The sequence below is a fragment of the Lolium rigidum genome, chromosome 3, assembly GCF_022539505.1.
Source record: "Lolium rigidum isolate FL_2022 chromosome 3, APGP_CSIRO_Lrig_0.1, whole genome shotgun sequence".
In the NCBI taxonomy this organism is placed as follows: domain Eukaryota; kingdom Viridiplantae; phylum Streptophyta; class Magnoliopsida; order Poales; family Poaceae; genus Lolium; species Lolium rigidum.
In genome coordinates, this window is record NC_061510.1 from 298435817 (window position 1) to 298463289 (window position 27473).

General features: G+C 42.2%; 1 protein-coding gene, 1 long non-coding RNA gene and 1 pseudogene across 3 annotated transcripts; all 3 read right to left on the reverse strand.

Annotated features, from left to right (window-relative positions):
• Window positions 1-1010: 1010 nt before the first annotated feature.
• LOC124703603 lies at window positions 1011-3739 on the reverse strand. Of its 2 annotated transcripts, XR_007003180.1 has the most exons (3): window positions 2995-3739; window positions 1915-2011; window positions 1011-1456 (listed from the first exon to the last, which is right to left on the reverse strand). It is a non-coding gene; the product is annotated as an uncharacterized LOC124703603 (long non-coding RNA). The 2 variants fall into 2 exon arrangements; XR_007003181.1 differs by lacking the exon at window positions 2995-3739 and having other exon boundaries at window positions 1915-2330.
• A 20204-nt stretch (window positions 3740-23943) lies between these two features.
• Window positions 23944-24477, reverse strand: LOC124702684 (dirigent protein 21-like). Its single transcript, XM_047234845.1, has one exon. It carries the CDS (start codon window positions 24475-24477, stop codon window positions 23944-23946), a length of 534 nt encoding a protein of 177 aa, XP_047090801.1.
• Window positions 24478-25985: 1508 nt separating this feature from the next.
• Window positions 25986-27096, reverse strand: LOC124696723 (annotated as a pseudogene).
• Between the last annotated feature and the right edge of the window lie 377 nt (window positions 27097-27473).

Below are 27473 nucleotides of genomic sequence, written 5' to 3' on the forward strand. Positions count from 1 at the left end.
AAATCATGTACGGAACAGACCTACCTGGATACATGTAATTAAAAGTACTAGCAATGGATGGGCGCGGCGGCACGTCGCGCCGATTGTATAATGCAATGGTTGTAATATTTTTAAGACTTTTTTGTTTAAATAGTATTAGGTTTTAAGATGGTTGGGAATGAAGTTGGATGCAACATACACTGAAGCTAGGTGCATGAAAATTTAATCCTTAAGCTAGATCAAGTAAATAAGTTGCATATAGAGAATTCTACCCATATTAAGAAGGGCATAAAATAACGGGTAATTAACTTGGGCATATGATACACTAATAGCGGAAAGGCATACAAAAAGATGGCGCCCGTGGTTGATATGGATGGTTGTAATTTGTAAAGGTTTTGTGTTAGTGCTATTAACCAAGGGAGAGGCAGCAGTAATATATAATTAGAATTGATTCCAGAGCTCATATCATTGCCTTGCATAAGTAGTAAGTACACTAATACATAATTATCTGACAACATTTTTGAAGTGATTAGCTCTGACAACATAGTTCGTGGGATCATTTTACATATAGGATACATGGAAAATACATGAGTTTCTACTTGAACATAACCATTGACATATTCTTGGTTACCAAAGCTTGGAGGAAGTAGCAAAGTAGGATGGTAAGACTGGTAGTGCTGATGTTCCCTAGTACCCATTCATCAGTGCTTCGCATTGGTGTCCTCGTTGTTGCGGGAAAAGATGGTGAGTTGTTGGCCTTTGGTGAAGAAAGAGTCGAGTGTGCTTCATCATCCAATGGGGAATCAGTGTCCTCTTATCGAATCCTTGTTTGCCCCCCTCAACAAAGCCAGGAAGACCTCCATCGTCCTATCTTTTTTAGGATACATGGTTCATATTAGTTGTTTTTTAGAGCATATTTGATGATCTCCACTGTAGGTTGTGAAATTCGTAGCAAGTTTGATCTCTTTCAATATCGATATGAACTGAAAAGAAATCAACCTAGCTATATAGTAAAAGTAGGATAAGCTAGATAATATAAGAGACCACATTAAAAAGTTGCTCCATATCTAGGACTCACTTTATATTGGATTACATGAAGGATAATGATGAGGAAGACGGCATGGATACATGTTTCTTCTGGACTGAACATGAAGGGACACTGGCTGGTGGTCACATGATTGTCCGTATCGAGTATGGCCGCTTGTTTTAAACGGAGAATAGTTTTGTTTGGAGAGCTGGAGGTGTGTGCTAGTAGCTAGCTCCAGTTTTTGGCGATGGGTGACTGCTAGGAAATAGAGGATGAGCAAATTTCAGTAACCTCTGTCGTACAAAAGCACATAACTGGCAAATATACATAGTGGTGGCAGTGGGTACTGTGCATAACCAGTCTTCCTGAGCTGCTTTAGATAATCAGGGGCTGGAGTCTCGGCAGTCGGCCCAATGAAATGTGGGCACTAAGCTTTGTTTTACTTCATTGCTTGCAGAAAAAAGAAGTTAGTCAGGCTACTATTTGTTCATATGGATGCATCAAATTGGAAGAAATTTTAGTTGGCAGATTACATGTGCTTTCACATAATACTCATAGTACAACAATATCATCGCGTTTCTCTTTCGAATATTTATTAGAACTTCCACGAAGAATTAGCTATATGAAAGAGAATATTATAATGCAGATAGATAGATACATGTCTATAAAATTACAGTAGGTTTAAAGACAAATTACTGGAAAAACTAATAGCCTGTCTGCTTAGCTGATGTAAAATTGTCTTTAGAAGAATGACCTATTGGAAGCTTGGAGAATTTGTTGTTCTACTTGGCTAGTAATAACCGTTGGAAGCTGATGACTTCTTTTTCTCACAAGTTGCACTGAAAAAAAAGAAAAAAAAAATGTGTCCAACTCTTATCTGGGGGCATGCGTGATAAATTGCAGTGCACCTTTTCTTTGGTGTTGTAGTGTATGCTTGTCAGCTTCCTCTCTTCTTGCCATCATTTCTTGAACTTGTTGGCACCCTTCCTATCTACCCGTTGCTCTCTGCACATGCAGTTTACCAAAGCTCATATCAGTCTCAGTAATGATCAAGCTCTTGTGAAAACGTTTTGTGTGGACAGAAATGGTGCGGAAATGAGCACAAAAGCTCTGTCCTCAAAATGCAAAATCAAAGAAGACGTAATAATTGGCTCATATACTTGCAGTCATAAGTTCAGATACGCCAAAGAACATATCCAAGATAGCAGTTTCTAAAGTTTGGTGAACATGCCATGAACTATGAAAACCCGGGCACCTACAGTTAAGCATCTCAAAATAAATAGGAAAGCCTAGGACATAAAAGAATCAGAAAACCGAGGTAGTTTGCAGCAGACCCGCAAAAGGTAGCACCAAACCCCTAGTTTGCCAAGGTACGCAAATCAAAGAGAGAAAAAGGAAACCACAAAATAAACTTGTAATTCAAACAATTAATTCAATATTTTTTGAACAAAAAATGATAAGAGCATACGAAGTCCCATAGTCACTTAAGATAATATAATGAATCATGTAATTGGTCATATTTCCCTGAATCCAACCGTCTCTACATTACTAACTTGATCTATTTATAACCTGCGGTAAGGGAGCAGCTAAAGAAAATATACACTGATGTTCTTCTTGATGTGATCTCCATTTAAACATAGCCTATATTAAGAATGAAGACAATATGGTGAGGCATGTGCATAATAAACATGCAAGAGTCATGCCTCGTACTCGGCTGCAAAGTTTGCATCAGTAGAAAGTGTAGAAGAATAAGTCAATAAATGTGGTAGAGAAGAAGCATTATCAATAAATTTGGAAGACCTGCAGAGCTGCAATAAGTAATCATCTTACAATATCATACATATGTTTATATACAGAGAAGAGTGTGTGAGCTGAAATTCCACAATCCCATGGTATTACAAACATCTAATCGCAACCACAGAGCTGAAGTAAATTTTTCTTAATAAAGTAAGTTAAAAAAAACGGATTGGAGAAGTTTGTTCATTTACCTCAATTTAAGATCTGGTCATCATCTATATCAGTCTCTATCTGCAAACCATGCAGAGAAAATATTAGACGTCAGTATGTGATACCATGTAGCAAGCGCTCCATGTCTCGGTGCGGCACGTCTGTGGCAGAGGCGGAGAGCCGGAGCAGGGATGGTAAGTACACCGACGTCGGCACAATAAAACTCCAGGTTGAAGGCAAAGATCAGCAACATGGGATTACCAAAGGAGAATAGAACTCAGGTAGCAACAAATTTAACTATATACCAATCTACTTTGCCTATAGTCATTCGAATGAATCAAGTGTGAAATACTAAATAAAATGTCCACTATATATGCATTTTTGGTACTCAGCTTACGCGAATACCGCCATGAGAGCAATCAGAAAGTAGGAGACTTGTGATTGAACAGAGAAATCTTATGAAACTTAGAAGTCATGCATATTGTATATGAAGAACATATGTCCTGCTAAATGACAAATATCATGATAGGTGTTAACCTAAATCAGTAAGATAAGAAAATCAGAATAAACGGACTGCAGAACTTATGACATATTGCCAAACCATGTAACATAAGAAACTGTAGAGAAGATGGCAGGGACCAGATGGAAATCAGTACGAAGCTCCGCAATGACTTCATCACCTCCTTAATCCACCTTACCATCATATGGGCCTGAAGGATCAACCCAAGTACCAACAATTGCCACCTGTGGTAAACAGCCACCGACTCACCCCCACCGAAGAACCACCTCACCAATAGGCCCTAAAATCTTGCGCCGCACTTCCTTCTCATTCTCCTGTTGTCTCGTGTGGTGCTGTTGTGCTGCTTGTAACAGCAGCAGCTCCCTTGATTGTCCGCACCCTCTTCCAAATCCGAAGCTCTTCTGTAGCAATATCACAAAGGAATGCAAGTTCAGAGGTTGCTTGGAGGCAGTGAGAAGGACAATGAGCAGGAAAAATATCCCAGCGCTGCGAATCAGATAGAATAACCTCACCTACCCGACTGAGGAAAAAGATGTGCCGGCGTCCGGCGGAGTGAAGGATGGAACAGACCTATTCTTCTTGGAGAGGAGCTTGTTCTCGTTGACCTTGCGGCTGCCGCCCTTGAGGGTAGTAATTAAAGTACTTCTAATCCTTTCTTTAGTTTGGGATGACCATCAATCATAGGAACAGTAAACCTGTCTGTACTACATTACTTATGGAAGTTGTATTAATATCTGCTGCTTGCTTAGATTTGCATAAATCTTTTGCTTATATCCCCCAATATTCAGATTTTATACCCCACTTGGACAGTTACACACAATTTAGCATGAGATACCGTTGTTTTTATTTGTGGTTGTTAAGTTCATATGTTGGAGAGACACGACACATGCAAATGGCCTGCGACTGGAAAAGACATAATACAAAGAAAATCAAAAGAAGCTAGCAAGCTATAGAGTAAAACACATGTAATATATAAAATAAAGCTTGGTGGCAGTAAGATGAATATTGCAAGATTGATCGAAGGTCAAACATGGTAGCTCATAAGAGGTGAAAATGGTTGACACTGGTGCAAGTGAAATAGATACTACCAAACATTTGAACGCCAGGATATTAACTAACATATAACAAATCTCTGTTATTAGTGTTATCTGACAGCTCACTCCTATGTCTAAATAACCTTCGTACAAAGGTGTGTATATGCATCACCAAGTCATTTCTTTTCATAGACCACAGAAGAAAATATATATAAGAATTCATATTGAAAATGGCCAGAACTGAGCAGTCAATTATCTATGAAAAAAAACAATATCACCTTGAAAGTATCCTCTCGGAGCAATAGCACCCATCTATTTTTAATGGTTCAACTCTACAGAGATTTCAAAAATCAAGCCTAATCGTCATAAGGAAAGCTGGAGAAACAAAAGCTGATTGTCAGAGATATATTTGATCATGTAGCCATCCTATATTCAAGCAATATTGTGGAAATGAGACTAAACTGTATGGTTCAGTGCTTACTAAGCCAGACCAAAAAAAAACACGAGGCTGCAAAATTCACACATAGAAACAATGAAACTCATACACGAAATCACCTCTGCAGGGCACTGGGCTTCGTTGGGGCAATCCCTCACACGGTGGCCCTCCTCTTGGCAGTGGAAGTAGAGGCCATTGTTCACAGGGAGCGTGACACCCTAGGGGAGCGGCCGCGTGCAGGATGCAAGGCAGGGGAGCGACGCCAGTGATCCGAGCAGAAGAGAAGGGAGTAGGCTCCGGCGAGGGGAGCAGTGGGGACAGGCCGCCGCGGACAACATCCCGGAAGGAGCGATTGGCGCTGAACTCAGAGCTGGAGCTCCTCTAGCGCAGATCGCGGCCCGAGCGACGGCCGTCCGGGGAGTCCGGGGAGCCGCACGAGGAGGACAAGGCCTGAAGGAGTGGCGAGCAGGGAGGGCGAGGAGGCTGCGATTGGGGTGGCCCGGCGGCTGGGAGTCGCCGGCGAGGAGGCTGCGGTGGCAGGGGAACGGCAGCTACAGGAGCGCAAGGAGAGGGAGCGTCGGGAGAGGGAGCCCCTATGTATTGTTTATTGATGGCATCCGGCGACCGTCGGCAGCGTCGATCTCAGTGACCCACACGGCGGCTCGCTGTTTACCGCAGGTGGAGGAGGCGATGCATGGAGAGAGAGGGGACATGGGTGATTGATAAGGAGAGGCCAAGCCATACCTACGGACCGACGCGCCGCATAGCCGCTGCTGACCTCCATACCCGTGGTCGACATGGTCGGCACGTCCTCTTCGCTCCGCGCTCGCTGCCCCGCCTCCATGCCGACGACGGCGCCATCACCCAACCCCCTCCTGATGTCGTGCGACAGCTAGATCGGAGGCAGCTTTCCCGATGACTGAGCAGCACGGCGGTGGCTCCGGATGTGGCCGGCGTGGCGAGCAGGCCCGGACAGAAAGAAGATGGGAGAGATGGGTAATGGAGACCAGTTAAGCGGTTGGGCACCGCTTTGACCATATGTAAAAATGCTACAGCCACCCGAAGAAGGAAGGGAAAAGAACTGCATAGCCGTTTCCTATCCTCTCTAAAAATTCTAGATAGCACCAAATATGCACACAGGAAAACTACTGCAGAAATAAAACTATCTAGTGTATACGTGTCAACACCAAAGTAATTCTTAGCAAACCTCAAAATTCTAAGAAAAATGAAGTTGGTTAACCTTTAATATAGTAGTTATTCTAATATCACGTAGGGACATGTGCAGCTGCACATACAAAAATTACGGACTTCCTCGCGTTTTACATTTTAGATCTCCTCCAGCACTTTCCAAATTTGAATTACCAGATCGCCCGACCCAATGCAGACAATTCCTTTTCTTTGAAAGGTTGACTATTCTTTTTTAGCTCAGTTTTGTAGTTTGCATATTGTAGGTGACAACCGTATTTTCCAGTATTTTTAATCTACTGTATTGATTTTGATCGGTCCATTAGATTAAAAATCCATCTCACGTAACAACCACATCTTGTGAACTTGCGATAGGCTAATGTAAAAAAGCTAAGAAAATCAATAATCATCTAAGCAAGTTCGAGACGGTTTTGATTCCCTGTCTCGAGAACCAACCTATGGTTGGGTGGTTAGGAGGACAATGGCATCCCATGCTCACCAGAGTTCAAACCCAAGGTTTGATACTTTGGTGTCTCATTAAATATGGAATATTCTTCAGTGGGAGGCGACGTTTCCGTCGACAGCGAGATGTCTATGGTGACTTCGTTAATCTCAAGACCTGTCGGATAAAGTTTCTTTGACACGATCTGAGGTGCTCATAGGGTAGGGTGAGTGTATGTGCGTATATATGAGCGTCTATGTCTGTACCGTGTTTCGCAAAAAAGATTTCCTCTGTCTCTTCGCGTTCACATCATATTTATTGTCTCTCCATACACGCGCTTACACATCTTTGAAATATCAACCTAGATTACTGGAGCATATTTTGTATCCACATTTTTTATGTTAGATTTAACCACTCTATCTGTGTCCGAAAAAAATATCCATACGCTACACAAGCTAACTTGAACATGATGGAAAATTTATTGTAGGATCTCAAATATAAATTAACGAATATATCTATATGAAGTCAAGTATGTTGATCACCAATGTATATCTATATGTATTTATGATTGATTATTTTTTAATTTAGTACAAAACATGTAAAGGGATAGAGATGTTTCGAAAATGTATTTTCTAAAATATTTTGCCGTATCAGGAGTTGGAGACTTCCTAGCACTATACCTAAATGATGATCAATTTCTATAAGTGAGTGTCCACTCGGACCGAAATATTCCAATTTGCCGATAAAGAGTTCTGTATTGGAGGGTTTCTAATTTTCAAAAAATGTAACCATCCCTATATAGATTGGCCATTGATATAAAGAAATATTAAAATGTAACCATCCCTATATATTTGTGTTTATTAATCTTAATTTAAGAAAATATTCATATACAAAACAATGCACCAACTGAGACTTGGAGTACATGTTCATATTTAAAATATACTATATTTTAGAAGAGTGTTAGGGATTTTAAACGGGTTTAGCAAATGAGACGAAGAAAATTTCACCCAACGCAATAAAGTTCCTCATTAGTTGGTTGTCCTACCAATCAATAAGCGATAAAGAGTGTTAGGGATTTTAAACGGGTATAGCAAATGAGACGAAGAAAATTGCACCCAACGCAATAAAGTTTCTCATTAGTTAGTTGTCTTACCAATCAACAAGCGATAACTTATTTTCAATTAATTGCATCGTGAAAAATTTATTTTGCTATTATATTCAAAAAATCATTACACATTAAAGATGATGCATGTAATGTAACATATATAGACTTATCTTTCACACAAACACTACAAAGGTTCCCTCGCATTTGCGAGGGCCACCTTGCTAGTTACTCTAACAAGAATATAAATGTTATCAGGACTGTTCTTCTGGGTTCTTTGCTTCGTCATCTACTTTTGAACTATCTTTCAGCCTTTCAATTGCGATGGCGGCAGGAATTTTCGCCTGAGTGAAAAGATGACCTACATTACCATCGGCATTTGCAATCGCCGTCAAATTTGCAGAAGGATGTTTCGAAAGCACAAGGGCAAAAGCAGTTTCGGCTCCAGCAATCAGTTGTGTACGAATATGACTCTGGACTTTCTTGGCATTGCTGAACTTAGACATCAAAGTTAGCAATGTTGGAGGAACTTCATTTAAAGGAAACATCGTCCTCCAGATCATCTTCAGTCCTGAATAGCATTTATCAAAAACCGGTGTACTTGATGATGCACCCAATCCTGAAATTTAGCGACTGTGGCGGCCTTTGATTGATCCTTCCAGAAGACTTCGTCAAAGCAAGCTAGTTTAATCAAACATCTACGTGTTCATGCACGCGGTTGTTTTCTTCTGATAAATTCAGAGAAATGACTGTCGAAGGAGATGGTTGATATATCATCAGAAGATTTTCGATGGCATTGAGGAAAATAAAAGAAGAAATTACAAGCACTTACAGTTCAGGCTTCCCGTTGCTTTGTGTAATTCAGTCATTGCATAGCGTTCTGCTTCAATGGCTAGCTCGCCCTTCTTCTTTATGATGGCAGCCATGCCATGGAGGACACGCATATCCTGTTCCAACTGTCGGATACGCGTCCGCATTTGCTGAAGCCGATCATTTTCAGAATCACCAGCCGAAGAACTTTCGACGAAAGAAGGTACGGGAGCCACCTGCAAAATGCACCGTTAAGTATATGCTGGAATATGCATAGCTTTAAACTGATCTTACTCCCATCGGGAGCGTGCATCCAAAACACCAAGAACATTGTGATTAAAATAAAGAGGTGCTGGCAACATTGCCAGTACAGGGTTCATTACAATAAGAAACCTTTTAAAAAGGTATTGTTTGAAGCAAACGAAGAAGATTACAATCTGACAGACAATAATTCGAGGAGCCTGAGTTTGGGTCGATAAGCTAGGACCAGCAGATAACTTGTTTGCCGAAACAAGTTCAAGGAGTTGCAACGCACACTTGCGAGCTGATGATTTATAAAGGCTCAAATCAATAATTTGCCCATCTTGGTCCTTCGGCAGTTCTTTTGTCATCCGTTTCATATCAGATTTAAAGCCATATCTCATCATAAGCTGGAAAGCAAGGAGAGCACCATAGGTACGTGAGGTGCATTTGAATACCTCGATAATATCCTTGGTGTCGACGGCAAAGGCATCCGTCATCTGTTCCAGGGTTTTTTCTTGGCTAGCTTTAGGGAAGATCATGGCATGCATCCTCGACATGACTTCCTTGTTCTTCTGAAGAAGGGCTTGAATGAGCTTGCTGGACTCGATTGTCATAGACAAAGCATCAGCAGGAGAATCATCCGGAAGCTTGTCCAAAGGATCAGAAGGAATATCAGCAGCTTCTGCAAAGGGTAAAAAGTAAAATTTAAAGTTATAACAAAACTAAGAAAGGGAAATTCAAAGGTTGAGGTGACTAATATTACTAAGCAGTGCCAAAGTGGATTGGCGAAGAAGGCCATCCTTCTCGTTCATTTGAGCTTCGGCTTCAGCCCTCAGTTTTTCCTCATCCATCAGTTTGCTCTTCAGCCGATCAAGCTCTTCTTTCAAAGAATCCGCATTTTGGCAAGCTTCGGTAGCCATTTTTACTGCATTATCAAGCTTTGAGGTAGTGGATTCAACTTCCTTTTGAACTCGAATTTTATCGGCTTCAAGCGAGGTAAATTGAGAGGCAAAGCCCTTCAAAGTACTGATGACCGTTTGGAAGTCCTACAAAAGAAGAAGAAGATGAGATCATCGCCAGTTAAAACAATAGTATATTCTTCAAAAACCACGTTCGACTATGAGGCAGGGCCATCATCAAATAAAATGGAAGAAACTTACAGGTTTTTCGGGACGAGGAGAAGCTATAGCAGAAGTTGTTGAAGGAATCTCCTTCCCTTTAGAAAGGGAAGAAGCTGTTGAAAGTTGGGTCGCCGGGGCTACTGCTCGAGCCGAAGCCTCCGAAGCTACGAGCGTTGGCTTGTTGGATCTTGCCTTGGCCTTCTTCAGAGGAGGCTCCACGAAACCCTCATCGCTGAAAATGTATAAACCAATCAGAATGAATATTGGAATACAAAGGAGTTCTTGGAGCAATGGACGAAACTTACAAGTCAAACAAATCATCCTCTTCTGCGAAGCCGCCAGACGGTCTCTTTAAAGTTTGGGTCATAGCCTTCTCCGGAGCTGCATCAACAAAGGCAGCATGATCATTGATGACCCACAAGTATAGGGGGTGTATCGTAATATCTTCGATAAGTAAGAATGTCGATCCCAACGAGGAGCAGAAGGTGTTGACAAGCAGTTTTGATGAAGGATTCACTGTAAATGCTCACAGACAAGTATTCAGGGGGTTTTGATGTAACAGATGAATAAAGTACAAGTAAGTAAAATGCGAGAGAAATAATTGCAGCGAGTGGCCCAATCCTTTTTAGCACAAAGGACAAGTCGGTTTGTTTACTTATAATGACCAAACGTTCTCGAGGACACACGGGATTTTAGTCTAGTGCTTTCGCTACATACAGCTGATTAATCTTCATTGTTTTGATAAGTGTTGTGTGGGTGAACCTGTGCTAATGTACCGCCCTTCCTAGGACTAATACATACTTGTGATTATACCCCTTGCAAGCATCCGCAACTACAACAAAGTAATTAAGATAAATCTAACCACAGCCTTAAACTCTGAGATCCTGCGATCCCTCCTGCATCGATATACCAACGGGGGTTTAGGTTTCGTCACTCCGGCAACCCCGCAATTGGCAAACGAGTACAAGATGCATTCCCCTAGGCCCATAAATGGTGAAGTGTCGTGTAGTCGACGTTCACACGACACCACTAGAAGAATAACACCACAACTTAAATATCATAACATTGAATATTACTCAACCATAGTTCACTACTAACAATTAGACTTCACCCATGTCCTCAAGAACTAAACGAACTACTCACGAGACATCATGTGGAACATGATCAGAGGTGATATGATGATGAATAACAATCTGAACATAGACCTTGGTTCAATGGTTTCACTCAATAGCATAAACAACAAGTAGAAATCAGTATCGGGAGAGTTTCCCCTATCAAACAATCAAGATCAAACCCAAATTGCTACAGCGGTGACAATGTCCAGCGGTGGAGATGGCGGTGATGATGGTGGAGATGATGATGATGGTGATGGAGATGATGTCCAGCTCGATGGCGGTGACGATGGCGTCGATTTCCCCCTCCGGGAGGGAATTTCCCCGGCGGATTCCTGCCCGCCGGAGAGCTCTTTTCTCTCTGGTGTTCTCCGCCCCGCGAGGCGGCTGTAACCCTTCGTGAGGATTCCTCTCGTGGCTTAGGTCCTCGGGACGAAGGGTTTCGCGAAGAAAAGGAGGCGAAAGAGGCCAAGGGGGCCCCACACCACATGGTGGCGCGGCCGGAGCCATGGGCCGCGCCACCCTATGGTGTGGGCCCACCATGGGTCCAGACTGGCTCCCCCTTCCGGCTTCCTCCGTCATCCGGAAAAATAGGAGTTTCCGTAAAACTTCCTTCCACAGTTGATCTTCCGAAATATTGCATCCCGACGGTGCTTTTTCCGGCAGAATCTCGGCTCCGGTGCTCGATCTCCAAATAATCATGAAACATGCAAAATAGATGAAATAACATAAGTATTGTGTCCCAATATGAAATATATCAATGAATAACAGCAAATTATGATATAAAATAGTGATGCAAATTGGACGTATCAACTCCCCCAAGCTTAGACTTCGCTTGTCCCCAAGCGAAGCCGAACTTCGTAAACAGGTCCACATGTTTATGGAGTGAAGAGTCGATAAATAAAATACGGACAAGAAGCATCATATTCATTCACACAAGACATTATAGTAAACAACTTCCTCATATAACTCAACTTGAAACAAGTATAAGGTAATCACAAATAAAGGTGCATAAGAAATCATAATTGGTGATGGCAAACTTTGTTCTTGGTCAGAGAACAGTTAACAGATTATACTTTATCTATTGAGCAACGCTCTCATATTAAAAACTTATGGTAAACTTGCATACTCAATCATATTAATCATTGATGACTTTCAAAGCTATATTCATTCAAGGTAAAACTTGTGTACTAAACAAGAAAGAGTAAAGACATGATGAAGCAAATCACAATATAATAGTTTAATCACAACAACTCAAATGCTTGCTTGAGATGGAGGGAAATAGGTTTACTGACTCAACATAAAGTAAAAGACAGGCCCTTCGCAGAGGGAAGCAGAGATTAAATCATGTGCTAGAGCTTTTTCAGTTTTGAAATCATCTAAAGAGAACAAAAGTAAAATTTTGAGAGGTGTTTGTTGTTGTCAACGACTGGTAGCGGGTACTCTAACCCCCTTGCCAAACAGACCTCCAAAGAGCGGCTCCCACGAAGGACGTTATCTCTACCAGCAAGGTAGATCATCCCTCTTCTCTTTTGTTTACACATGTACTTTAGTTTATCTTAAGGATGACACTCCCCCCAACCTTTGCTTACACAAGCCATGGCTAACCGAATCCTCGGGTGCCTTCCAACAATCTCATACCATGGAGGAGTGTCTATTGCAAAATTAAGTTGCTTACTGATGAATCAGGGCAAAACATGTGAAGAGAATTATTAATGAAAGTTAATTAATTGGGGCTGGGAACCCCGTTGCCGACTCTTATTGCAAAATTATAGGATAAGTGGATGAAGCCACTAGTCCATTAGTGGAGGCTGCCTAACAAGACTGAAAGATAAAACACCACATACTTCCTCATGAGCTATAAAACATTGACACAAATAAGAAGTAATAAGTTGAATTGTTAAAAGGTAGCACATGAAGTATTTACTTGGAATGGCATAAAATACCATGCAGTAGGTAGATATGGTGGACACAGATGGCATAGGTTTGGGCTAAGGTTTGGATGCACGAGAAGTATTCCCTCTCAGTACAGGTCTTTGGCTAGCAAGGTTAATTAGCAAGCATAAAAGTTGAGGGAAACAAACAAATATACATGTGATAGAAACAATCATGCATCTTACTTGTAAGCACAAACAGTTTTAACTTTAGAATAATAGGCTAAGAACTGATAAGAAAGATAATAACATCTTCTACATTTGTTTCCTCTATTCTTCTAAAACTCAAAGTGTTGTTACTATTGACCATTGCTAAGTTTGCCAAAACTAAATAGATTAACTTAATGCTCCCAAAGTGGTACCAATACTAAAATCAAGATCAATCATATAATAGAAATTGCAAACTAAAATAAGGTGTGCAATATGTAAATGATAAGACTTCTCATTAATATTCCATAACGATAACTCACACCAAGGGATACATAGACAAACTAAAGGAGAGATACTTCCACACTGCAACCCATCTCATACGATAACTTCCCTACTCATGATATGACACTACTTGATAGTAAAAAGTAAAAGGTAATGATAATGTGATACCGCGGCACTCCCCAAGCTTGGAACAAACCAAGGGGATGCCAATACCGATGATGGATTACTCCTTTGGTGATGGTGGTGATGAACTCTCCCGCGCTTCTTAATAAACTCCTTCAACTTCAGTTTCTCAGCTTGACAATTCTGCACTAAGATTCGAAGAGATTCATTGTTATCTGAGGTTGGCGATGACGACCTTGTGATGCGAATCAAGTGGTATTCAATCATTCTTCGGAGACGGCAATTCTCCTCCTGGAGTATCTCCACTTCTCTTCTTAGAACCCGATATTGATCACAAAACTCATCAGTAATCCGTAGAACTTCTTCCATCATGGGGAAGGAGTCGAGGCTAGGAGCGGGTGGTAGAGGTCCCTGCAAGTTATGAGAAAAAGAACGTTGAGTGTCAACAGATCCCACCAAGATTTGCTTGCTCCCTCCGGCTTGCTGATCTTGTCTTGATGGCACCTCCTTCACTTCTTCCTCCGAAAGCCCCTTGCCTTTGTTCTTGGAGACCATGGTGCCTCTAAACTGAAAACAGATCCTGGCAGAAACAGCTCGAAACAAAACACGTCGAGAAAACGATATACGGACCTCCAGGGGTCCGGGGGATTTTATAATAAAAGTTTTCAGAACAAACGGAAAGTGCCAGATCGAACCAGAGTCGGAAAGGGGCGACGAGGCGGTGCCACCATAGGTCGGCGCGGCCAGGCTGGGGCCCGCGCCGGCCTGTGGTGTCACGCCCTCGTGCGTCCTTTCCACTCCGTTTCGAACTCTTAATTTTTCTTATTATCCAAAAACAGCAAAAATAAGGTTCGGAAAGTAAATCGCGAACTTTTCATTACCAGTACTGTTACCTATTCAAAGTCGAGTTCTGGCGGACTGTCAATTTGTCCCTTGATGAAAGCCTCCGGCGTTTCCACTCGAATAATATCAACATCAATATTATAAGAATCACCTGAGATATAATGCTTGAGTCTTTGTCCATTCACCACTTGCGAAGCATTGCCTTGGAGAGAGCTAATTTTAATTGCTCCTGAACGATACACCTCCTCAACAACATATGGTCCTTCCCATTTCGAGAGTAATTTCCACTGCAAAGAATCCGAGACGAGACCGATACAATAGGACTTTATCCCCAATATTAAACTCTCTTTTGATGATCCTTCTATCATGCCATTTTTTAACTTTTTCTTTAAAGAGTTTAGCATTTTCATAAGCTTCACTTCTCCATTCATCTAGAGAACTTAATTGTAGCAATCTCTTATCACCGGCAAGTTTAGGATCTTTATTTAATTCTCTAACGACTCGATAAGCTTTGTGTTCTAGTTCGAGAGGTAAATGACAAGCTTTTCCAGTAAACCATTTTATAAGGTGACATTCCCATGGGGTTTTTATAAGCAGTTCTATAAGCCCATAGTGCGTCTTTCAATTTACTAGCCCAATTCTTTCTAGATTTATTAACGGTTTTCTGCAAGATAGATTTAATTTCTCTATTTGATAATTCTACTTGACCACTACTTTGAGGATGATAAGCAGAAGCAATTCTATGATTAATACCATACTTAGCAAGAGTTTTTCTAAAACCTCCATGAATAAAATGAGAACCTCCATCAGTCATAATATATCTAGGTACTCCAAATCTAGGAAAAATAATATCTAAAAGCAATTTTAGAGAGGTCTCACCATCAGCACTTTTTGTAGGTATGGCTTCCACCCATTTAGTAACATAATCAACAGCAACAAGTATATGAGTGTTACCTTTTGAAGAGGGAAAAGGTCCCATGAAGTCAAATCCCCAACAATCAAACGGTTCAATAACAAGAGTATAATTCATAGGCATTTCATTGCGTCTGGAGATATTACCAACCCTTTGACATTCATCACAAGATAAAATAAACTTCCTTGCATCTTTGAAGAGAGTTGGCCAATAAAAATCTGATTGTAGAACCTTTTGCGCGGTTCTATCTCCGGCGTGATGTCCTCCATAAGCACTGCCATGACATTTACTCAATATCTCTTGTTGTTCATATTCGGGAACACACCTTCGCATAATACCATCCACTCCTTCTTTATATAAGTGTGGGTCATCCCAGAAATAATGCCTCAAATCATAAAAGAATTTCCTCCTCTGCTGAGCTGAAAAGGTTGGAGGCAAGTACTTGGAAACAATAAAGTTAGCATAATCAGCATACCAAGGACTGTCTCGCGAGCTCACCTTTATTACAGCCAATTGTTCATTTGGAAAACTATCATTAACGGGAACAGGATCATAAGCAATATTTTCCAATCTAGACAAATTATCAACAACAGGATTATCAGCACCTTTCCTATCTACAATATGTAAATCAAATTCTTGCAAAAGAAGTACCCATCTAATAAGCCTTGGCTTAGCATCTTTCTTTGTCATAAGGTATCTAATTGCAGCATGATCAGTATGAATTGTAACTTTTGAATCAACAATATAAGATCTAAATTTATCACAAGCAAAGACTACGGCTAACAATTCTTTTCGGTAGTAGCATAATTTCTTTGAGCAGCATCAAGAGTTTTACTAGCATAATGAATAACATTCAGTTTTTTATCTACTCGCTGTCCAAGAACAGGCGCCTACAGACAAAATCACTAGCATCACACATAATTTCAAAAGGTAAATTCCAATCGGGAGGTTCAACTATAGGAGCAGTTGTTAAGGCTTTCTTTAGAGTTTCAAAAGCTTCCTTACAATCATCATCAAAAACAAAAGGTACATCTTTTTGAAGAAGATTAGTAAGAGGCTTTGAAATCTTGGAGAAATCTTTAATAAATCTCCTATAAAACCCAACATGACCAAGAACACTACGAATACCTTTAACATCCCTTGGATAGGGCATCTTCTCAATAGCTTCAACTTTAGCTCTATCAACTTTGATACCTCTCTCGGAAATTTTATGTCCCAATACAATTCCTTCATTAACCATAAAGTGGCATTTCTCCCAATTAAGAACAAGGTTAGTTTCTTCACATCTCTGCAAAACTTTATCAAGGTTTCGCAAGCAACTATCAAAAGAATTCCCATAGACGGAAAAATCATCCATGAATACTTCCACAATACTCTCACAAAAGCCATGAAAAATAGCAGGACATGCATCTTTGAAAAGTAGCGGGAGCATTACATAAACCAAAAGGCATACGCCTATAAGCATAAGTTCCATAGGGACAAGTAAAAGTGGTTTTCTCTTGATCTTTAGCTTTAACAGCAATTTGTGAAAACCTAGAATAACCATCAAGAAAGCAAAAATGAGTATTTTTAGATAACCTTTCTAGCATTTGATCAATAAATGGTAAAGGGTAATGATCTTTCTTAGTCACTTTATTAACTTTTCGATAATCAATGCACATTCTATACCCTACAACTACTCTTTGAGGTATGAGCTCATCATTATCATTAGGCACAACTGAGTCATTCCTCCTTTCTTAGGAACGCAATGCACAGGACTAACCCATCTACTATCAGCAATAGGATATATAATACCAGCTTCAAGAAGTCGTAATACCTCATTTCTTACCACATCCTTCATCTTGGGAATTAGACGTACGTGAGGTTCAACAACCGGCTTTGCATCATCTTCCATATTAATGGCGTGTTGGCAAATAGAGGAGAAATCCCCTTCAAGTCATGAAGAGTATAGCCAATAGCACCTCGGTGTTTCTTCAATATTTGCAATAATCTTTCTTCTTCAAACTACGTAAGCTTAGAACTAATAATAACAGGATATATTTTCTTATCATCAATATGAGCATATTTAAGATTATCGAGCAAAGGCTTTAAATCAAAAACAGGATCTTCCTTTGGTGGCAGTGTTGTACCCAAGTCTTCCACCGGTAAATCATGCTTGAGAATAGGTTGGCGAAGAAAAATCTCCTCAAGCTCATCTCTTTCTTTCCTAAAAACTTCACTCTCGCTATCCTCTAAATGTTGCTTGCAAAGGATTATTAGGAACAAGAACAATAGATGCACACTGCTCCATTTTAAAATCATTACTAGGCAAATCAGCTTTATAAGGAGTTTTAGTAAATTTAGAGAAGTTAAACTCATAAGATTCACCAACAAATTTGGTCAAAATTTTCTCTTTCTTGCAATCTATAATAGCTCCACAAGTATTTAGAAAAGGTCTACCAAAAATGATAGGACAATAATCACTAGCGATAGAACCAAGTACCAAAAAGTCAGCGAGGATATTTAATCTTACCACATAGAACTTCCACATCTCGAACAATACCAATTGGAGAAATAGTTTCTCTATTAGCCAGTCTGAATAACCACATCAATATCTTCAAGTTCACAAGAATCAATTTACGTGCATAATCTCCGTGTAAAGCTCATAAGGTATAGCACTAACACTTGCACCAATATCACATAAACCATAATAGCAATGATCACCAATTTTAACGAGATAGCATAGGAACACTAGCTTGTTTGGGTTTATTAGGATGTGAAACAATATTAGAAGCATCTTCACGAGAAAATAATATGACCATCCTCTACATTTTCGAGTCACAAGATCTTTAACTATGGCAACAACGAGTTCAACTTTTATTTGTTCTTCAGGTTCTCTAGGTTTCTTTTCACTTTTATGAACCACACTATTTATAACAGATTACTCTTTCATTTTAGCAGGAAAAGGAGTTTTTTCAATATAAGCTTCAGGAATAACACGATCAGCAGTTTCAATTACAACACACTTATTAATAGATGAATCAATTCTATCTTTGTATGGTTCATGATACTTATCAAAATTCTTCTTAGGCAATTCATAATGAGAGGCAAAAGCTTTATAAAGGTTTGCGGCAACTTGAGAATCAAGACCATATGTAGCACTAATATTACGAAATGTATCGGTATCCATAAAAGCTTCAATGCATTTATAATCATAAATTATACCTGATTCTCTATCTTTGTCGTTCTCCCAACCTTCGATGTATTTTCTTGGATCCAGATCAAGAAGGTCCCTTTTAAACTCTTCTTTGTTGCGTGTAAATGATCAGAACAAGAAGTATCCAGCAAGGTCTTGTCTTGAAAAGAAAGTCTTGCATAGAAATTATCAATAATAACATTACCAGGAAGCTCATGAATGGGGCATTTGAGCATTAAAGACTTCAATCACCCCCAAGCATGGGCAATACTCTCTCCATCATGAGGCCAGAAATTATATATGCGGTTCCGATCTTTGTGAATTTCACTTGGAGGATAAAATTTGGAATAAAATAAAGGCACAATGTCCTCCCAATCAAGAGAATCACCATTCTTCAGATAATTTATACCAATGCGCCGCTTTACAGGACAGCGATATAGAGAATAGCTTCTTCCTAACTTCATTCATAGCAATACCTGCACATTTGAATAACCGCATAATTCATGCAAAAACAGTAAATGATCACCAGGATGGACGGTTCCATCCCCTTCATAGCGGTTATCCATAACATGTTCAATAATTTTCGTAGGTATTTTATATGGTATTACTTCCTCACCTGTAGCCTCATCCACTACCGTTGCATGTAGTAGTAGATTTCCCAAATAGAAATTGAAGAAAGATCTCTCCATAATGACTTATAGCAGCAGGCAGAAATAAAATCAGCACAAACGGTAAAGGTTTTCCTTACCAATTCCGCTTACCAATAGCGCTTCACTCCCAGGCAACGGCGCGCGGAAAATAGTCTTGATGACCCACAAGTATAGGGGTGTATCGTAGTATCTTCGATAAGTAAGAATGTCGATCCCAACGAGGAGCAGAAGGTGTTGACAAGCGGTTTTGATGAAGGATTCACTTTGTAAATGCTCACGAGACAAGTATTCGGGGGGTTTTGATGTAGAGATGAATAAAGTACAGAGTAAGTAAAATGCGAGAGAAATAATTGCAGCGAGTGGCCCAATCCTTTTTAGCACAAAGGACAAGTCGGTTTGTTTACTTATAATGACCAAACGTTCTCGAGGACACACGGGATTTTAGTCTAGTGCTTTCACTACATACGACTGATTAATCTTCATTGTTTTGATAAGTGTTGTGTGGGTGAACCTGTGCTAATGTACCGCCCTTCCTAGGACTAATACATACTTGTGATTATACCCCTTGCAAGCATCCGCAACTACAAGAAAGTAATTAAGATAAATCTAACCACTAACCTTAAACTACGAGATCCTGCGATCCCTCCTGCATCGATATACCAGCGGGGTTTAGAGTTTCTGTCCTCCAGGCAACCCACGGTGTAGCAAGCAGGTACAAGATGCATTCCCCTAGGCCCATAAATGGTGAAGTGTCGTGTAGTCGACGTTCACACGACACCACTAGAAGAATAACTTACAACTTAAATATCATAACATTGAATATTACTCAGCCATAGTTCACTACTAACAATTAGACTTCACCCATGTCCTCAGAGAACTAAACGAACTACTCACGAGACATCATATGGAACATGATCAGAGGTGATATGATGATGAATAAAAATCTGAACATAGACCTTGGTTCAATGGTTTCACTCAATAGCATAAACAACAAGTAGAAATCAGTATCGGGAGAGTTTCCCCTATCCAATGCCAGAAAATGCATAGAATCATTATAAAGTGTGAGCAAAACATGTAGGTATTGTCATAAAACTAGCATGGAACATCAGAAATTATAGATACGTTGGAGACGTATCAACCGTTTGAAAGTCCTGCAAAAGAAGAAGAAGACGAGATCAGCACCTGCTAAAACAATAGTATATTAAATCCACATTCAGCTGTGAGCAATCCAATATAGATTCGGGGGCTATTAGAAGCAGATCCATTGTCAAAGAAAATGGAAAAAACTTACATGTTTGCAGGAGGAGGAGAAGGAGAAGCTGTAGTCGCAATGTGTCGAAGGAAGCTCCTTCCCTTTAGAAAGAGAAGAAGCTGTTGAAAGTTGGGCCGCCGGGGCTACCGCTTGAGCCGAAGCTTCGGAAGCTGCGGGCGTTGGCTTGATGGAGCTTGCTTTGGCCTTCTTCAGAGGAGGCTCTTGGAAGCCCTCGTCACTAAAATCATATAAACCAATCAAAATGAATACTGGAATGCAAAGGAGATTCTTGGAAGCAATAGAAGAAACTTACAAATCAAACAAATCATCCTCGTCTGCGAAGCCGCCAGACGATCTTTTTGAAGTTTGAGTGTTAGCCTTCTCCGGAGCTGCATCAACAAAGGTAGCATGATCAACATCATTGTCGTGATTTGACTCCGCCGTATCACTTATGTCATCAGCAAAAGATCTATGGTCTGTTGAAAGAGCTTCGGGATTTGCAGGATCAATTTATTCAAAGTCTTCATTCTCTTCGGCACGTGACTCTATAGGTACAGAGGAATCTCCTTCCTCAAGGTTTTCATCCGATATGTTCTGAAAACATTTGGCAATTACCAGGATCTGTCGAGACAAGTAAAGATTTTTAACAAAAAGAAAAGAGCACACCCCGAATACGAAAGTTGTTATAAGTACGAGAAAGGAGTTACCTCATTAGATTGGTGATCAAAATCAAAGGGTGCTTGAGGAGCTAGAAGTGGGATTGAGTCCTCTTGGCAAAAAGGAGTCAGGCGCCTAACTTCGTTTAATAACTCCTTCTCAGATAACTCAGCAATATTTATTCTGGTTTCATCCATGGGACCCGAATATAACCACATTGGGTGGGCTCGGGACATGATTGGTTGGATTCGGCATTTTAAGAAGACAACTGCTATTTCGGTGCCCATCATAGTCTGACAATCGGACTCTTTGATCCGAAGAATTTTGTCAAACAATCTATCGATTGTAGGCTTTTCTTCGGGTAACAGTATATTCTTCCAAGATTTTTTCGGCACAGCCTCGAGAACATCAACGAACTTCGGCACTTGGCTACTGATGAGTCTTTCATGTAGAACCACTTCAGCCTCCATCCTTGAACTGACTCTCTCATTGGGAAATTGAAGTAATTTGCTTCCTTATGAACAACAAACCCGACTCCACCAGTGACGAAAGAACCGCTACTACAGTTGTAGCGTTTTACAAAAAAGATCTTCTTCCACAAACCCCTGTGAGGCTTGATGCCCAGAAATGCCTCACAAAGGGTAATGAAAATAGCGAGATGAAGGATCGAATTGGGAGTCAGTTGCCAGAACTGAATCTCCTACAAATGAAGAAGATGCCGGAGAAACTCATGGGCAGGAAGAGAACGTCCGCGGTACAAGAATGACATGAACATCACAGTAAAACCGACGGGAGGATTGGGGCGTGAAGCCGAACCTGGAAGTATGGCATTCCCCTCGTCAGCAGAAATCAAACCAAGGCTACGAGTTTTTTTCTCGTCGCACTTGGTCATTGTCGAAGCAGGCCAGTCACCGGGCGCAGGCGCCGCGGTGGAAACCTCCAGCGCGGGCGCTGCGGCGGAGATTTCCGATGTGCCCTTCTTTTATGCACCAGATGCGACCTTGGTAGTGACGCCACTGGATGCTGCGCCGGCGGTGATCTCTTCTTCACCATCTTCGAAAGTGCTTGGAAATTGAAAGGAAGTCAAAGAATGGCGGCGGCGCGGTAGCTTTGAGGAAGAAGGGCGAATGAGGAAGAAAGGTTGTGGAAGGGGAGAGTAGAAAAGTAAATTTCCTCCTTCTCGTCTATAAAACAAAGGTTATCAAAGGAGATATGCGGTTAGGTCACCGCGTGTCATTGCATCTATCATAACAATGGATACTTTTTCCATCCCGCACGGAAATCGAGGAGGCGCCTCGGTCAATGCGCAAGGACTGGTCATTTTCTAACTGACCGCACAGAAGTAGGGTGGGCCAGTCCAGTCACGTCCTGTCAATCGAACCACCGCAGTAACTACGTCATCAATGATGTCGTCAGAAGCATCGACTCCTCATAAAGCATCCGAAGAAGTTTACAACATTCGAGTAGTGCAACTTGAGTCTACACACGGTTGCAAGCGTCCGTGCCTAGAGTCGGGGGGCTACTCCCATCGGGAGCGCTGGTCGCGCACCCGATAGAAATTATGGACCCGAAGGTTTTAGAAGATCTAGAATCATGCCCGGGGACTTGGTTCTGAAGTAGAGGAACGTTGTTTTTCCATTGGCAGTTAACCAACGTCGATTTATCGAGTAAGACTGGACATGTTACTTAGAATCATTTACGTACTATCGACGAAGATTTGAAGATATTGAAGACCCGATATACAAATGTTATCGGATGATCGTGACAGTTTACAGAAAATATCGAGAGCATAAGAAGCATTCGAGTAGTACAACTTGAGTCTACACACGGTTGCGAGCATCCGTGCCTAGAATCGGGGCTACTCCCATCGGGAGCACTGGTCGCGCACCCGATAAAGATGGAGCTTTCTCAAAGTATTCAAGATTCTTTGAAGATTTATAGACATTCGATAAAAGACAACTTTAGTCCCTACCCGAAGCTACACTTCGACTAGTCACTCGGGGGCTACTGATGTGGGCATTACCCTTCGGGTAACTTGTATTGTGCTACATCCTACAACCCAACCAGGGGCCCATGAGGATCACCCATCGACCAAGGCGGGCCGTTATGTTGGTTCCAAAGAAGGATTCTTGAAGAACAAGGCAAGTAGACGAAGAATCAAGGAAAGTTTAGACATAGAACTCTTTGTAACCTAGTCGTACCCGGACAGACTTCTCGAGACCTGGCTCACAATATAAGGGTCATGAGAGGGTCTGCCGAGGGACACACAATCAACTTAGCCATAACCACTGTAAGTCTAGAGCTAGGTCATACAAAATCTTAGCTTCTCGAAGAGTTCATAGTCGAAACCTTCGGCTACCCCATTGTAACCCAATATTCTCGATAATCAAGATCAGACAAGCAGGAAGTAAGGGTTTTACCTCATCGAGGGTCCCAAACCTGGGTAAATCTCTCTCCCCGTTTGTTTGGTATCCGATGTCTCGTGTCAGCCTGCAGGATTCCATCAACCCTAAGCCCATTATCGAGGAGTACCCTCGACATCTTGGGATGGAGGTAGTATACTGTTAAGCAGCATTGGGTTGTAGCTGAGTTTTTTTAATTACTCATGGATTGTAACTATCTAAAAATTAAGATAATTCTTTTTAAGGTGTTATCTTCTAAAATATACAGCAGTATACTCTCCTATTATTCTCTCTTGAAATAAATGCAGCAACACAGATTTAGAGAAGGCATCCGGGTGGGACAAAATATGGCTAGACTAGTACTTGCATGCATGCAAATGCAAATACTTAAACAAATACTTGCCGACGTAGGACGGCGCGAGAGTAGTGGCATTGGGTGTAGGGGTGGTTGTGTGTGTGCCGCATGTGCTTTGGCTGTACTGATCACTTGTGACTGCTACAGCTTCGTGCAAGCAATTCTTGTAAATGTTGCACTCTCTCCTGATGCTTAATGGAATGAGGCGCAGAGCTTCTGCGGGTTCTAAAAAATCAACGTGCATGGTGCCTACACGTCGAGGTACATGTCGATCTGGAGCACGGCGTTGTTGGAGGTGGCGTTGAAGGTGTGCGTCCAGAGCAGGCCGTACCCGGTAGCCCCGCGGAACGCACCGCTGCCGCCGACGACGGGTAGCTCCCTGACGGTGTCGAGGATAGCGTCCCTGGCGAACACAGCGACGGAGCTCCCGTTGTGCTTCCCCGCCGTGAACACCATGTTGGCACTGAGCAGGAGCGCGGCGTCCGTCCGCGACGCGAAGAGGTAGTACCCCTGCGCCCTCCCGACGAACGGCGACGACGCGCTGGGCCCCTCCGTCAGGGCGTCGTCGACGGCGTACATGTCGCCGAAGCGCTTGGTGGGGTCGTTGGGCAGCGGTGCCACGCCCCTGACGACGCGCACCGCCGTCGCCGGGCTCGACGCGTCCGCCGTCACGATGTCGTGCATGTAGAACCGGAGGTGCGTCGTGGCCGGAACCACGGCGGAGACGAGCGCGAGAAAGACCAGTGCCGGTAGGATCAGCTGCATGCTGTGCTTGGTGGCCATTGGAGATGTCTGGGAGCCTGAGAAGAGGAAACTGAAGAGCAGTGTATGAAATGCAGATCTTAGGTGAGATCAAGATGTGTTGTACCCTTAGTTGAGAAAAAGGAAGTGCTTTCCTCGTGACAGGACATGGATGATGATAGCTCGGGTAGGGTGTTGCACGCTCGGTCCCGATTGTTCTCTAAAGCATGTGATGAGTGGACAGAATCGATTCATCGATGTACTAGCTTCAGTGCAAATTAAGCATGAGTACTTTGGTGATATACGGTCGTACAAAGAGAGGGTTTGCAGGCATGTGCAGCTGTCCAGGGTGATAGGATTGAGCAACTGACAGTGTCGAGTCCGAATCGATGTTCGGTACGTGCTCAATGTTGAAGGTTCGATCGGTCTGCGTTAGCATGACTCCATATTAGCGTCATGTATTTCTAGGCGAAAACTTTTTATTTAGGCCTGCTCTTAGCCTGTTATCTCATATTGTGACAGTATTTTAGAAAAAAGATAATCCAATGTGCTGTTTCTAAATGGTTTATAAATAAGCTTGCCCTAAATGATTTTAGGCTCATACTTGCATGTGGTTGAGCTAGCAATTTATTTGTTTTACCTATGACAACGCTGCAAGAGTACTAGTTAAGATACAATGTTGTTCTCTTTTACTTAACTACGGTACCATATTGGCAGAATACTTGTAATATTTGGGACAAGAAACTAGCATTCGGAGAGGCCTTACATTAGCTATTTAGAGCAATTATATAAGGAAACTGTTGGGCGTCCCCCGGGGGATTTGATTTCCCAGCCCCCGGGTCGCCAGCCGTCGGATCAGCCATCTTGAACGGCCAGATCTGCTTTTACTCAATGTAGCAAAAAAACACCTCCCGGCAGCAAAAAAATAACCCGCTTTTGCTACATTGTAGCAAAAAACGGTTCGATCACGAAATCAAATAAAAAGGCTAAGTTCGCCGGAGACTCGCCGGAGACCTCGCCGGAGAGCTCGTAGCAAAAAAAAAATGCTATTGTAGCAAAAATAAATATCGTCGAAGACATTGACACAGAACTAGCCAGAGAATTCATGGGAGACCTCACCAGAAACTCCGTAGCAAACATATTTTGTAAATGTAGCAAAATCACACACAAACAAGTAGCAAAAAAGTTATTCATATGTTGCAAAACTATAGAATAAAGACAGCGTCGAAGACCTCGCTTGCAGCCAATAGCAGCGCCACCCAAGTTGCAGCAACTCCGCCTTTCGCCAGTAGCAACGCCTAACATCTAAGATAGCAAAACATGCCTCCGGCGGTAGCAGAAAGCCACACTCCACCGGTAGCAACATCAGAGATCTAAGGTAGCAAAGCTGGCCTCCGTCGGTAGCAACGCCAGAGATCCTAAAGGTAGCAAAACTGGAATCCACCGGTAGCGCAGATAGTACTCTAGATAGGTAACCACCGAAAATCTCTAGCAGGAAGATCTACCACGGCAGAGCAGATCCCCCAACGAATCAAATCAATCAGCAGCAAAAAAGCCTGGAATCAGAACCAGACTTTGCAGTCGACGGGTTTGAACGCGGGCGGGGATGCGGCGCCAGGAGCGGGGAGGGAGAGCGGGCAGCTGATCCTGGCCCGGGGCCCGCGCACCTTGAAGGCCCAGACCTTGACCCGGAGCCTGGCGTTGAGGTTGACCTCGACATCGAACGCGCCGGCGGACTGCTGCGACCTAAAGTTGGCGGGCGCGACGTCGCCGTCGACCACCTGCTGGCCGCCGAACGCGGGGGCGAGCTGCCTCGACTCCTGGGTGCCCTGGTAGAAGGCGTCGAGGGGCGCGAACCCGAACCTGCCCCTCGAACAGGGCCAGGGCCTCGACGTTGTCGTAGTAGAGGCCGACCCGCTTGTTGGGGTTGCGGACGGTCATGGCGACGGTGAGGTTGTAGGTGAGGGTGGAGCTGGGGGAGATGGTGAAGGTGGCGAGGGAGGCGGAGTCGACGAGTGGAGGAGGAAGGTGCGTGAGGATAAGAGAAGTGGTGGGCCCCAGCGGGACACGCGGCGCGCAGGGAAGACAGGGGATGCAAACGCTCCGTCCCCCGGGGGAACACAATCATTTTCCATTATATAAGGGGTTATATAGCCCCCTTACGTGGCACCTTTTTCTATGTGGAGTAGAGACATAAAAAAAATGAGGGTAAGTTACTATATATAAGAGATGTGTATTTATGATCTTATTTTAGTGATAATGGCTAAAATGGTCAAAGAATCCACCTTATAAATTTGTGAGATTTTTGTGTCAAAAAGGTCACAATTCTATAGCATAGAATAGTCATAAAATGGACATTATGGTTTACAACGTTATTTCTAATTGATTGTGACCGCTTTAGAGCTAGCATCATACTTGCGTATTGGTACGATTGAGGAGTCAAATCATCAATTTAACCTATGTGTCGTGTCTAGTATGGGCTATGACGAGGAAGGTAGGACCCATACATTAACTCAATTACCCAAATGATCAGTGGGACCTATATCGGATTTGTGGGACCAACTATCATGCTACCTATGATAGGTGGGACCAATATCTGACACACATTTGGGTGGAGTCGGTACTTCAAGACCTTAGCATCTCACGGTCATGTCCATCCATCCTATGATGCACACCCGCACAAAGCACCTTAAGATTGGTTTCCACCTTGTACAGAGAGAGTAGTTGCGATTTATTTGGATGCCCGGTTTCATCTCTACTAGAGATAAGCTATCTGACATATTAACAAAACATGCCACTTGTCAGATGCTATACCGATTCAAGTTCAATCTAAATCTTGCAGCTGCAGGTTAAGAGTGAGGGCGAATGTTAATATTAACCTAATCGTTTTAGGTTAGGAAGTGTATCCCACCGGTATATTTTATAAACCAGCCTTGTACAAGTTATCACTTGGTATGTGAACATGACATGACCATGAAGCCTAATTACGCTTGCAAACTGTCATTTCTAGGCAAGGCATCAACGATAGCCACCGGACC